Source organism: Pteropus alecto, unplaced genomic scaffold (assembly GCF_000325575.1).
Source record: "Pteropus alecto unplaced genomic scaffold, ASM32557v1 scaffold22, whole genome shotgun sequence".
Lineage (NCBI taxonomy): Eukaryota > Metazoa > Chordata > Mammalia > Chiroptera > Pteropodidae > Pteropus > Pteropus alecto.
The window spans coordinates 1,029,105-1,042,377 of record NW_006434839.1 but is presented as its reverse complement, the minus strand read 5'-3'; the positions used below and the strand labels follow the sequence as shown (position 1 = coordinate 1,042,377).

The window sequence follows — 13,273 nt, the reverse complement described above, 5'->3', positions numbered from 1 at the left end:
TTTTCTTTGTGTCTTTATCTCTTATCCTTAGTTGAGGGTCTGGAATGTGAAGTCAGGCTAGGAGCCCAGAGAGTAAGGGGCTGAAGAATGATGACACTCTCTCTTACACCTTGTGTTAGAGATGAGAGAAATAGATTTTGGGGGGAAGTGTAAAACTGTCTTCCAGCTATTGCTTTGAAATCTCTGTCTAGCTATTACTGGGAGGTAGGGGTAATACTGCAGTGGAAAGAAGCTTTCACACTATTTTCTTATATCCTGGGCTCCTTTGCATGGCAAATATAATGGCTTTCATTTTTGTTCAGATGCTGAGGAATTGTCAGGTGGGAGGGGAAGTTCCGATCTCTCTCCTCTGTCTGGCAGGTGGTCACAGCCGTACCAGCCATATGTGGCAACGAAATACGAGGGATTATGTCTTGGGCAACTGGATGTGTTCTGACAGGACACACTGCTGTCTTCACTGACCTCTACAGCTACACTCCATGGATCAAGAACATTATTTCTACAAATAAGCAGATAGAGCGCTCCTTTGACACCCTTACATCCAACTGATCTATGGCAACCGTGTTACGTATCTCAGTCCCAGTCTTTCCTAAGGTCTAGGCTTGGTTTGGAGTTTCAAATGAGATCACTGATGGCTCCTGGGTGTTGGCATGGCTCTAGTTTCTTTAATTGCTTCTCTGCTTATTCCCAACTCTTGAATAAGTGTTTATAACATTGAAAATGTGAATGGTGGTCTCAAGAAGTGGAGTTCACCCAGGAAGATTTTTAGATTCTACCAACTCAGATACTTCTCTTAAAACATTCTTTGCTTTACCCTAAGAACAAAATAGACAAGTGGATGTGAGGGACAGTAATTACTGGGAGTCTATTGGGGCATGATATAAACCACATGCCACGTAGTTGAACAGGGATTTGCTGAAAACTGATTAGATGATTAGTCTTTAGAACTAAAACTGATTAGTTCTAAAGACCAACTGTCTCCTGGGTGAGTGAGCGTGTGTGTGTGCGCGTGTGTGCGTGTATGCACACATGTGTGTATCTACGGGTGGCTGTAGTTAATGTTTTCATTAGCTACTTAAAAGATCTATAGAAATCAAACTTTGCTTAGATTTGCTTAGGCTACCCAAAGGTCGATGTGATTTTTGGAATGAGGATTTCTATCTTTTGAACTATAACTGTAATGTGTGTTACAGATATCTAAGATTCCATAAATGGTAGGATAGGTTTTTTCCAATACGTTTTCCTTCCAGTTTACTGCTTTTTTTATTTGCTGAGGATCATGTGTACTTTTTAAAAGGGAAACAGAATGGCGGAATTCATGAGGATTTTGCACGGAGTTTTCATATGTGCCCCTGGGTGTACTTCCTATAATGAACGCACTTTCATCTATAAGCCCACCCAAAAGACACTTGTCGGTCGCTCCGCATATTATTTTTCATTAATCCGTGATAGAATAAACTGATTTTTTTTTTTAAAAAAAAGCTTGTCCATTTTCATATGAAATATTGAGCATTCAAGAAATTTCAGTATCTGAATGTAGAACATTATTTGATTTGTCCTGTGCTATGAAATATTGGGATTCTTTTGTTCAGATTGCTATCTAATTGATATAAATCACCTACTTTTACAAAGCTTCAGAAAACAAAAACCATTCTTCCTTTTAAGACTATGATAGGGATCAGAGATAATATAGAAAATGCTCAGTGTACATAGGAGGGGTCAGGAATTGGTAGTGGTTAGTACTTTTAACAGTTTCTACCTGTTTCATCCTTTCGTTGCCTACTAAATTCCCACTAAAAGTTGTTAGAGATACTGTCCATCCTTACTTACTGTCCTTACTCTCCTTAGCCAACTGAGTTAGTTGCAACCTGAATTTTTCACTGGGAAGATCTTCCTAACAACCCACGTACACTCCATGTCTGTCCTCATACTTATAGATCAGTCTCTATTATACCGCAGTTGTTCTATATTGAATCAGGCTTAATTGCTGTGCTACCAATTCTTTACTTACTGGGCATTTTAACTTCGTATCTTCTGGACTTGAATTTTCTGGTATGGAGTACATTCTCTCCATTTCACCTCACTCCCCAGTATAAAAAGAAAAGGGTAAACCTGTCTGTCTGTCTGTCTGTCTGTCTCTCTGTCTGTCATTTACCTGTCTATCTACCTATCTGAGACTGAGCTGTTTATCACACTCCTAATTTTTCAAGAGTGTGAGTACTTTTCACACTCCTGAACTCTGATCCTGTAGGTGATTGGTTCCAAAGGCTTTTCTTTCCTAGCCCCCACTTTAACTTGGTCCACCACGGACTGCAGGTACCCTGCGTTCCATCTTGTCTCACCATCATGACCATGCCTCTCCCCACAGGTCCACCAAACAACGTCGCATCCCCTTTTTGGTTCCTTTTTTCTTTACATGGGTTCAGGATAATGTTCTGGGCTCTTCCTTCTCTTTAGCTTAAGTCCATTGCATTGAAATGGAACCCTGGAATGGGCCAACAGATTTCAGTGTGGCAAATGGAGAGCATAACAGTAATGGGAACAGGTAGTTTGCTCTGTTTGGTATGATGGATGGCTCTTCTCTGAACTCTGGTTCTCATCTTGTCTTCAACCTTCTGATTCAATCATGTCTGATCTTCAGCTCAAGAAGAGAGGGATCACCTTTCTTGGGTCTATAACTTTATTTATAGATTATTTCAAAGATCTCTTTTAAACTCATGTGTATATGTTCCATATTTTGCTTCCTGGAGAGTTCATTTGGAAATCTGACTATGGGTCTTCATTTCTTTTGGTTCCCTGTTTAGACCATTCTAATCTCACGTTTATTACACACACTTGCCCATTTTTTACATACTTCTGACATCACACCTTTTCTTCCCCTTCTTTGGAAATACGATGGGGATTGATATTCAGTAGATGATGGTTCAATTCTTAGCCTAGACTGACAAATAATATAAATTTGGAAAATTATTGAATTTGGGGTTTAAATTTGTTTTATATGTAGTAGCTGTGCTGTCGGTCTCAGTGGCACAGTCTTCCCTGGTCACTTGAGCCAGGTGCTCCTGGTATGTCCCTTTAATGGGTCGTGTGTGCCCACTTGTTGTAGTTGAGCCTTGGTTGCTGTTTGCTCTTCAATGGGAGGGATTGACCCTTGTGGTGATTGGTTGTGATGACTGGCCGTGACCAGTGGAGGAGATGTTGTGCAGGGGTTGGCCCTACAGCACAGGATTTGCTTTAGCAGGGTTCTACTGCCTACTCTGTCTGCCCTTTGGGTGTGTTGTCCTCACATGTGACCTTGGGTGGTGCTGTGGCTCGGAACGAGCTGGAGCCTCCTGGGAGGTGCCCTGCCACAGGCCAAGTTCAGCAGCAGCCTGTGCCCTGCCTGGGGCCACCTGGCATGAGCCACCAAACAATCCGTAGATGGCTGCTACCCATGCTGGTTGAGAGTCCAAGCTGCAAACTGAGGCTGGATACTGCTAGTGCCAGGCTTGGGGATTCTTAGCAACAGGTATGGGGCATGCCAAGGCCAGATGCTGCTTGTTTAGGTTTCATGACCCTTTGAGAGATTTTAGGAAAGTCTGCAGCATGAGCCAAGACATTTGTATGGAAAATCCACTGGAAGTGGTTTGGGCGGGCCGCAGGTTGGGAGGGGCGGGGTCTCAGGGAATCATTAGGGTGGGGCGACCCGTGTGTTAGCTACAATGCTGGACGCTCAGATATGGCGGCCACCTGGGTCTGCAAGCTGGACAGGGGAGGGCTCAACAAAGGAACAATGCCCTCTGCCAGCACTTTTGTCTAGGAGAAAGTGGCCCCTCCAGCTCTCGCCCTGCAGCCAGACAACTCAGTTCCTTCCTGTGTGTCTCTGGTGCCTTTCGAGCTGTGACCGCAGCACTGGAGCCCAGAACGAGCGAGTCCGTCAGCAGGTAAGTATGTGCGTGGGCCCTTTAAGAGGAATGTCTGTTACTCCAGAGGCCCTTCGTCTCACTCAGCCACAGTCTTCACTGGTTTTCACAGTCAGAAATTGTGGGGACATCTCTTCCTGGCACTGGAACCCCGGGCTGGGGAGCCTAGTGTGGGGCCGGGACCTCTCACTCCTCTAGGGGAACCTCTGCAGTGGAGATATTTCTCTCAATTCTCAACCGCCATATGCAGGAGTGGGAACAACCCGTTTCATGTCTCTGTCTCCCTTCCAGTCTCTAGGTGACCTTTTCTGTGTGTCCCCAGATGTAGGACTTCTGTTCAGCTAGACTTTAGGGGATTCCCAATGATGGCTGTTCTGTAGTTTAGTTGTCATTTTGACATGGTCGTGAGAGGAGGTGAGCACAGCGTTTTCCCACTCTGCCATCTTGACCAGAACTCTGGCTGTTAATCTTGTGAGGATTCCTAAGTGACAAAGAGCTTCTCTCTTACTGATTTCGGGATTCTCTCTTTGTCTTTTGACTAGCTATACTGTGCCTTGGTGTGGATCTCTATGAGTTTATCCTACTTAAAGCGAAAGGTTAGTGTCTTCTCAGGTTTTTTCTGAGCATGCATCTTGTGCACATGTGTGGTTTTCTAAACCCCCCAGTATATGCAGATGCTTTTATGACACACTATAAAACAATCCCTGAAAGTATAGTCTTCTGCAGATGCCTTTAAGTCACCTTTAAATTCCAAAAGAAACTTTCCCTCTGAGGCTTTAGATTGTCTATTGTATATTTCAATAATAATCTTTTGCCCCAGATGGCTGTAGGTTTTTGGTAAGCAAAAATTTGCTTGAGCAACGCCCACCTCTTTCCACCTCAAGTGAGTCCCACGTTAGGTGAATCAAAGACAAGCACCCCGTGTCAATCCTTCCATAGCCTCAGACAGGTAAAACAGACATGGGCAATCCTTTGTAAATAGCATTTGCTCTGCTGCCTCTAGAACCAGGAACTGGGAATGCACATTGCAGTTCTCAAGACTGTTACTGAGCTGAAGAGAGCAGGCAAGGGTACGTAAAAACATCACAAAACTTTCCTAACATTTTTAAGTTGCTTTTTTCTTGAATCAGTGTTTCCTTAGTTGCTATAATTCTTCGAATGAGAGTTCCAGAGTTCTGACAAAGTAGTTCTGAAAGCTTCTGCTGGTTTTCTAACATTTCTGTGAAACTACTGCCTACTCTGCCATTTTTTTTTATGTTATTTGCTCAGCCCCAGACGGTTGGTTTTTAATGTATATCGTGTAATTGTTTGCGAGGTCTTCTTCTTGGGGATATCTTAGGCTCTGTAGGGCTAAATGGAATGAGGTAGATGCACAGAAGAAGACAGGGGGCTGGTTCAAACTGTTTTGTGGTAACCAGGACTTGGAGCTTGGGAGCAAGGCAGCCTGGAGGCTGAGAAACTCTGATGAGGGAGATTTCAAGTTTTCCCATTAAAAAAAAGTTTTAAGCATTCTACAATTTGATTAACCTCAAGAGAGAAGGGCTGAAATTCTCTTTGGCTTTCCCTTGACTATATCCCTAGAGTTTCTCTGAACTTGGGCAAATTTAGTTCCTCAGCATATAGTTCTCCTTGGGGACACCTTGGGAGGAAAAGGAGGAGGGAGAAAATCAGAGGGAGACAACTGGGCTTCCCACTGCATTATTATTACTAAACTTTTCCCTAAGTACTAGTGTGAAGACAGTTTTCTCTTTTGCTGACAGTAGAGACAGCAACAGTTTACTCTGGCCCAAAGAGCATGCCTAGTCAGGCATGAGGTAGCCTGAGCTGTCATGGAGAGCTTTCCAGTTCAGTCTTTGTCTCTAGAGGTGAATGTCTTCCACTAGTTCCCCTCTGTGAAGGACCGAGTAGGAGAGCGTCAGGAGGAGAAATTCTGGGCCTGGCTGCTGTCTAGAAGAACAAGCACACCTGGAGGCTGAAGGGTAGGCTGGGGGAGCAGCAGGGCACATGGGCTCATCTCCAAATTTCCTCTGCACAGCAGAGAGTGGATTTAGCTTTTCCCTGACTCACTGCTGGACAGAACAGCCCCTTGCTCTTGCCAGGTTCCTCCTCTCGTTTTTTTGTTATTTGGTCTTGGCTAAACAGAAATTATGAGAGGCGGACTACTGAGTTCTCCCAAATCTATCTTTGATCTTTGTTACCCAGTTGCCACTTCATGCGGGATCTCCAGAGAGAAGACGGCATGTTGACAGGGCAGTGTTTCAGTAAAGACCAAAGGGAGAGAAAGGAGAGTTTGCTTCAAAATTGGCCATAGCCAGGACTAGATAAGTTTTGTTCATAGATGCATTCCTTAATTGATAGATTCATTAATTCACTTATTCAAAAATATTCATCAAGTATCAGAAAAGGTAAACAAGCATGACAAAGTTTTTGCTTTCATGGAGCTTACATTGTAAAATGGGAGACAGAAAATAAACAAAAAGTAAACAGGAATTTTTAGGTAAGGAGCGCAGAGAAGATAAAGAGGTCCTGGAGAGGTGACAGAGAGTAGAGGGCGGTATGTATTCTTCTAGAGAGGATGGTGAGGAAAGGCTCCCTGAGCTTGGGCATCTGAGCGAAGATCCGAAGTAATGAGTGCTGAGCCCAGAAATCCTAAAAGACTTGGGTCCTTGGGTCTGTTTTATATTAGTGACAGCTAGCATAAAATGTTAAGTTTTTCATATAGAAAAAAAAAAAGAGCCTGGTTGTAGAAGGAACATTGGCTCTGGAGGGACACACTTCATTTTCTGTTAGTCTGAGACCATGGCCGCTTGCATGTGGGGCTTGGTCTGGACCCAGAGTTTACATGTGGTGGCTTAGATTCCCTGCTGGATCTAGGATTCTGAGCTCCTGTGAGGTCAGGGGATATTGAAACCGTACCTCTAGCCTCTTGCCCGCCAGTCCCAGCATGAGGTCGATGTGGGACAGGTGGAGGTGGAGTGTAGAAGCTCCTCCCACCCCCTCCTCTAGATCCTCCTCCTCTGATTATTAGTATTAGAGTCTGGGGGAGAGTGGTCCTGATGAAGTAAGCCCAGGTCCTGGCTAGTCTGCCTCCGCTGAGAAGGCACATTCACTGGGAGAAAATAAGGCAGACCTTTCCTCCCAAGAATAAGGAGGAAGAAAGTAGTAATTCACTCAGGGAACCACCTGAGCAGTAGACTGAGAAAGACTCCATCCTTGCCCTCAGATCTTATAGAAAATCCTCAAAGAGCTCCCCTCACCCACTCCCACCAGTGATACCAATAAGGACAGAGGTAAAGAAAAAGCTTAAAAATGAATATCCTGCAAATGGTCTCTGGGTCATGAAGATATAAAGCAAATACATAGCCAGCTCTGGGTAGGATTGGGGAGGAAACCTTTCCTATAGGATATGATACTGGAGCAGGACTCACAAGACAGAGTATACTTGGTGGGCCAGGTAGTTTAGGGCATTCCAGGTGTGAAGGATGTAGAGGTAGAAAGAAGTGCACTATAGTCATGGCAGCAGATTGGGTGGCTGTTCACAGCAGGTGGCAGGCAGGGTGACCTACGGGTTGAGAGGCGAAGGTGGTGTGCACTAGGCAAGGGACTGTCTTTCCTATGGGATGGCATTGGTGACCAGTCTCGCCTTCTTGGCCAGATTCAATTTTCTTCATATATTGTATATATTCTTAAAAAAAAAGAAAAAAAATTAGCTCCTGACCATGTCAGGAGCCTGTGAACAGGAGGGGAATATTCTTCCTCTGTTTGGAACTGTTTCCTACTCCTTTCGAGATCAGACACAGTGTTATCTCTCTTTTGCTCTCCAGATTTTACAAGGAACAAGTGCTCAAAACTAAATGTTGGGGAGTCACTCTAGTGCCACTGAATATTATCTCTAAGGCTTCCATGGCCTCTAAGAATTACTCTGTATGTGCTTCCTGTTCTACTCAGTGACATTAATGGGGAACACGGTCATCATCGTGATGGTCTGTGTTGACAAACGTCTGCAGTCCCCCAGGTACTTCTTCCTTGGTCATCTCTCCGCCTTGGAGATCCCGATCACATCCATTTTTGTCCCCATCACACTGGAGCCAGGACAAGGGAAGGAAAACTTAAGGAGTACTTGACAAATTGCTGGAGGCTCAGTGTGGACAAACTCGAAGGTTAAAAACTCCAGGGAGTCTCAGGAGGGCCCCCACAGATTTGTGAATTTTACCTCCAGGATCTTCACCAAGATCTCAGAATGAAGATCAGAGAAATCAGAGACATCCCCTTGTGCTTCCAGTAGGAGAAGGGGAAAAAATAATCATTCTGAAATATGGTCAGAACATTCTGCTCCTTAAAAAACAAACAAACAAACAAACAAACAAACAAACAAAACCAGCCTGCCTTCAAGGGAGACTATTTTATCAGAGCCTAAATACCTCGGATTTTATCAGAGTCTAACCAGTCTGGGGAAAGGAAACACCCAACCCCAACCCCTCTGCCTTTGCTGTCCCACCAAAGGTGCGGGGAAGCTGAAAGTCCCAACCCAGGGGCATGGGCTCACCAGAAGACCGAGGCCTCCTCCTGAGACTGTGAGTGCTCAACCGCCCACTCCTACCACCGCATGCGTAGGGCTCCTCATAACAACAGAGGATGACAACAGACAGGACTGTGAGTCTCAGACCTTGAATACGAAGGGGATTCTGGGAAACACAGAGGGAACAAATGAGACAAAAGCGAGGACAACAGATGGATTTTAGCCTCTGACACCTACAGTTACAGCAAGTAGTAAACACAGTCTAATTCCTAGCCAGATAAACATAAAACCTCACATAAAAGCCCTGTTTACCTTAGTCTCTTTTACCCTTTACATAATGTTCGACCATCAACAAAATATTAAAAGACATAGTAAAACAATAACAACAACAAAACACAGTTGGAAGAGACAGAGCAAGCATCTGAACCAGATATGGCAGAAACGTTGGAATCATCAGACTGGGATTTTTAAAATAACGATGGTTAATGTGCTAAGGGCTCTTGGGGGGAAGAATGGACATGGTGCAAGAGCAGACGGAGAGTGGAAGCAGAGAGCTGGAGACTCTAAGAAAGAATGTGAAGGGAGAGCTAGAAATAAAAAAAATATATATGCAAACAACAATGAAGAATGCCTTCAGCGTGCTCAGCAAAGGACCGGACACAGTTGAGAAAATAGTGAGCTTGAAAATATGTTATTAGAAGCTTTCAGATCAGAAATGCAAAGCGAAAAATGAATGAATAAGATTAAACAGAATATCCGAGAAGTTTGGAATAATTACAAAAGGCATATTCATAATGGGAATACCAGAAGTAGAAGAAAGAGAGAAAGGAACAGACAAATTATTTGAAGTAATAATGACTGAAAATTTTCCAAACTTAATGACAGACACCTACCCACAGATCTGGGAAGTTCAGGGAACATCAATTAGGTGAGCTTAGGTTTGATGAATATTTTTTACATACAACACCAAAAGAATGATCCATGAAAGAAAAAAAATTGAAAAGTTGGACTTCATTAAAATTAAAAACGTCTGCTCTGGGAAAGAAAGACTTAAAAGAATGGGAAGAAAAGCTATAGTTTGGGAGAAAATACTTGCCAAGCACATATGAAATATTGGACATGTGTCCAAAATATACAAAGAACTCAAAACTCAACCATGAGAAAACATATAACTCAATTACAAAATGGGCAACAGATTTGAACAGACCCTCACTAAAGGACAGATGCAGATGACAAATAAGCATTCGAAAAGATGCTCAGCATCGCATGTCATCAGGGAACTGCAGGTTATGATGCCACACACCTGATAGAGTTGCTAAAATCTGAAACACCAAATCCGGTGAGGATGTGGACCAACAGGAACTCTCATCCATTGCTTTGGGAAAGCAAAATGGTACAGCTGCTTTGGATGATAGCTTGGCAGCTTCTTGCAAAACTAAACATACTCTTAGTATACAATCCAACAACTATGTTCCTTGGTAGGTACTCAGATGAGCTGAAAACTCATATCCACAGAAAACCCGCATACGAGTGTTCATTGTAGCTGTATTCATAGTTGCCAAACATTGAAAGCAATGAAGATGTTTCTTATGGGTTGAATTGTGTCCCTCAAAATTCATATATTGAAGTTCTAACCCCCTGTATATCGGAATGTAAACTTAATTGGAAATTGGGTCATTGCAGATGTAATTAGTTAAGACGAGGTCATATTAGTGTCGGGTGGGTCCCTAATCCTAATGAGTGGTGTCTTTATGCATAGAACACGAGATATACACAGGGAGAATGCTTTGTGAACATGAAATGTAAACCAGAGAAGCAATAGAGAAAAATCAGCAAAGCCAAATGCGATGCCTTGGAAAAGAATAACAAAATTGATAAATCTCTAGCAAGACTAAGCAGGGAAAAAAATAAAAGAGCACGAATTACCAATGTCAGAAACGGGAGATATCACAATAGATACGATGAACCTTAAAAGAACAAAAGCAGATGTCACGAGCAACGTTGTCAGTAAACTTAACCACTTGGATGAATTAAGCAAGTCGCCTGAAAAACAGAATTTACTAAAATGAATACAAACTAAAGTAGAAATTCCGAATAGTCTTATAGCTATTAAAGACGGTAAACCTGTAATTACTTTCTTTCAAAAAAAAAAAAAAAAAAACTCCCGGCCTAGATGTCCTCATTGATGGGTTTTTCCAAGTAATTTAGGAGGAAATAATATAAACTTTTTCTCCATAAAATAGGAAAGGAGGGAGTATTTCCCAATTCATTTTAGGATGACCAAAATTAGGAGTGGGGGATTTTTAAATGATGACCTGTGCTGATTTTATGACAAGGACTTTGCATAAAAGAAAACTATAGGCCAATATCTCTCATTAACGAAGAGGCCAAAATCTTAAAAAGTTAGCCAATATAATTCAGTAATTTAAAACAGGATAGCATATTGCAAGAATTCCCTCATAAGTTTTCCCAATTTCTCCCTAGCACTGAAGCAATCATTGTTGAGGTTTCTTGACAGATTATTTTTATCTGTTCTACAGTAATTATGATAGTGTCATACAAGATGCATTCTTTAGCGTCTAGCTTTTTCATTCAGTGTAAGGTATCTGAGCATCATCCATTTTGTGTCAATCAGCATTTTGTTACTTTTCATTGTTGAGTACTATTTCCTCATATGAATATACATTTCTCTTGTTGATGAATATTTCTTTTCTGTCATTATTAGCTATAATGAATGAAGGTACTATGAACGTTGGAACAGAAGTATTTGTGAGGACATACGTTTTCACTTATTTTAGGCAGCTACGTACAGGTAGAATTGCTGGATCATAGGGTAGGTGTGTACTTAGCTTTAAAGAAATTGGTAAAAATTTTTCCAATGGGTTTTACCAGTTTACACTCCTTCCTACTTCTGAGTTGTGTACCTGGCTCCCGTAGCCTTAGACAACACAGGAAGGATATCTAGAGAAACAGAGCCATGCCCTAAATTAGGGGAGTTGGTTCTGCAAAAGGTTCTGAGAGAGAGTCCATCTCCCTCGGATTCCTCGTTTGCCAGTGGCCTTGCTTCACGATTCTCAGTCATCACGTGACCCAGCACAGCTGCTCCAAAGCTGACAGGCAGATGCTGGGACAGAGGTGTGCTGGGTAGCCGTCGGCAGTCCCCCTGGGGATGAGGGCCTCTGGAGGGGTCCTTCCTTCACAGTGTGATTACTGACTCCTGATATGGGATCTGCACAGGGTTAACGCTGAGATAGAAACATCTTGATATGTATCATACAGAGGCTCTGGGGATAGGCCCAATATCATCTCACCTTGAGAGACTATAAACTGATGTACCTTTTTTGAGGGTAATTTGGTAACAGCTAATAATTTACTGCAATTAAGAAGGTATACTTGTTCAAATTTACGGACTTGTGAGGGTATTGATTGCAGCCGTATTTATAGACCTGGAAAACTGGAAAAACAAAATCTTCATCAGCATACTCATTAAGTAAATGATCAGTATATTCATAAAGTGAATATTAAGCAATCACTGAAAATGTGATTGATATATAGTTGCTAATATGCAAAGGTTTAATACACATGCAAGCATGCATACCCACATGCATATAAGATGTATTTTATATATATATATATAAAGAAGAAATTAACAGGATAGTATATTTATTAAAATATCATTTACTTAAAAAGAATATATAGAGATAGTCATGTACATAAACAGAAAACTTCTGTATGACTACACTAGAAATTTATAACGATATTTAGCTCCAGGAGATGGATTACGAGGATCAAGAAGATGGGGAGAGGGACATTTACATTTTACCTCATATCCATCCAGTTGATTTTTAAATTATGACCTGTGCTGATTTTATGAAAAATGACAGTTGTTTTCTTTGCAGTATGAAAACAACTATTTTAAATGTTATTTTGCTATTCGACTTCACATCTCAGCCACCCTCACTTTTATGTAGAGTTTATTTTTTTATTCATTCATTCATTTATTCATTCATTCATTTTTTTTGCCGATCCCGAATATAGTTTCTTCAACCTTTACCCCTCAATTCAAGCAGCTGAGGGAGGTGACCCAATAGCTTTTGAAGACCTAGAAGGGAAATGTGTGACTGAACAGCCACAGCCAGGATGCCTGCATGTTGAACAGACTTAACAGAATGAGAGGCTGGAGTAGATGTCAGATTGACTCTCTGTATCTCTCCCACCAGATTCTCATGACCTTGGCCAGAGAGTATGTGGTAGAGAGAGTACAGAGGTCACCTAGGAAAGATGGGCTTCATGAAACCTTGGAGGCGAAGTGAAAATTTTGAACAGGAGGCCATCGTGTAGCCTCTAGATTTTTGATATGTGTCTTGGAGCCATTAGTGGGCTTGTCGGCTTGGGGGTAGCGTAGGCTCTGTGGGGCCTGACGGAGTCAGGGAGAAGCAGATCAGATCGGGGGCCTGACTGTTCACAGTTTGGATTGTTTGATGATAAGTTAGGGCCTGGGAAGAAGGCAGCCTGGCTGCTGAGACACTCCTGACTAGGAGATGTCAAGTTTGCCCATTACACAAAACTTTTCCATCTTCTAAAACTTGATTAGCCTCGGGAGGGAGGAGTGAAAGCTTTTCTTTGACTGCATCCCTGTGTGTCTCGGAACCTGTGCAAATTGTTCCTCGGTGTCTAACTATCCTTGGGGACAGAGAGGGAGAGAAAGAAGGAGGCAGGGAGAGTGAGAGAAGGAGAAGGCTGGATTCCCCTGAGCGCCACTGTTATTTTGGGACTTTTCCCTAAGTTCCTGTGTGCATGGACAGTGTTCTTCATTGAGTGGTGACAGCAGGAGTTGCCCAGTTTCCCAACT

General features: G+C 42.5%; 1 protein-coding gene across 1 annotated transcript in view; it reads left to right on the top strand.

Annotated features, from left to right (window-relative positions):
* LOC107195561 (putative inactive serine protease 58) overlaps window positions 1-8,026 on the top strand; it is a 21,411-nt gene extending 13,385 nt beyond the window's left edge. The window contains exons 5-6 of the mRNA XM_015588286.1: window positions 4,445-4,498; window positions 7,851-8,026. Of these exons, the coding sequence (XP_015443772.1) occupies window positions 4,445-4,498; window positions 7,851-8,026 (230 nt within the window). The remainder of the gene's footprint in view (window positions 1-4,444; window positions 4,499-7,850) is intronic.
* The last annotated feature ends 5,247 nt before the right edge of the window (window positions 8,027-13,273 follow it).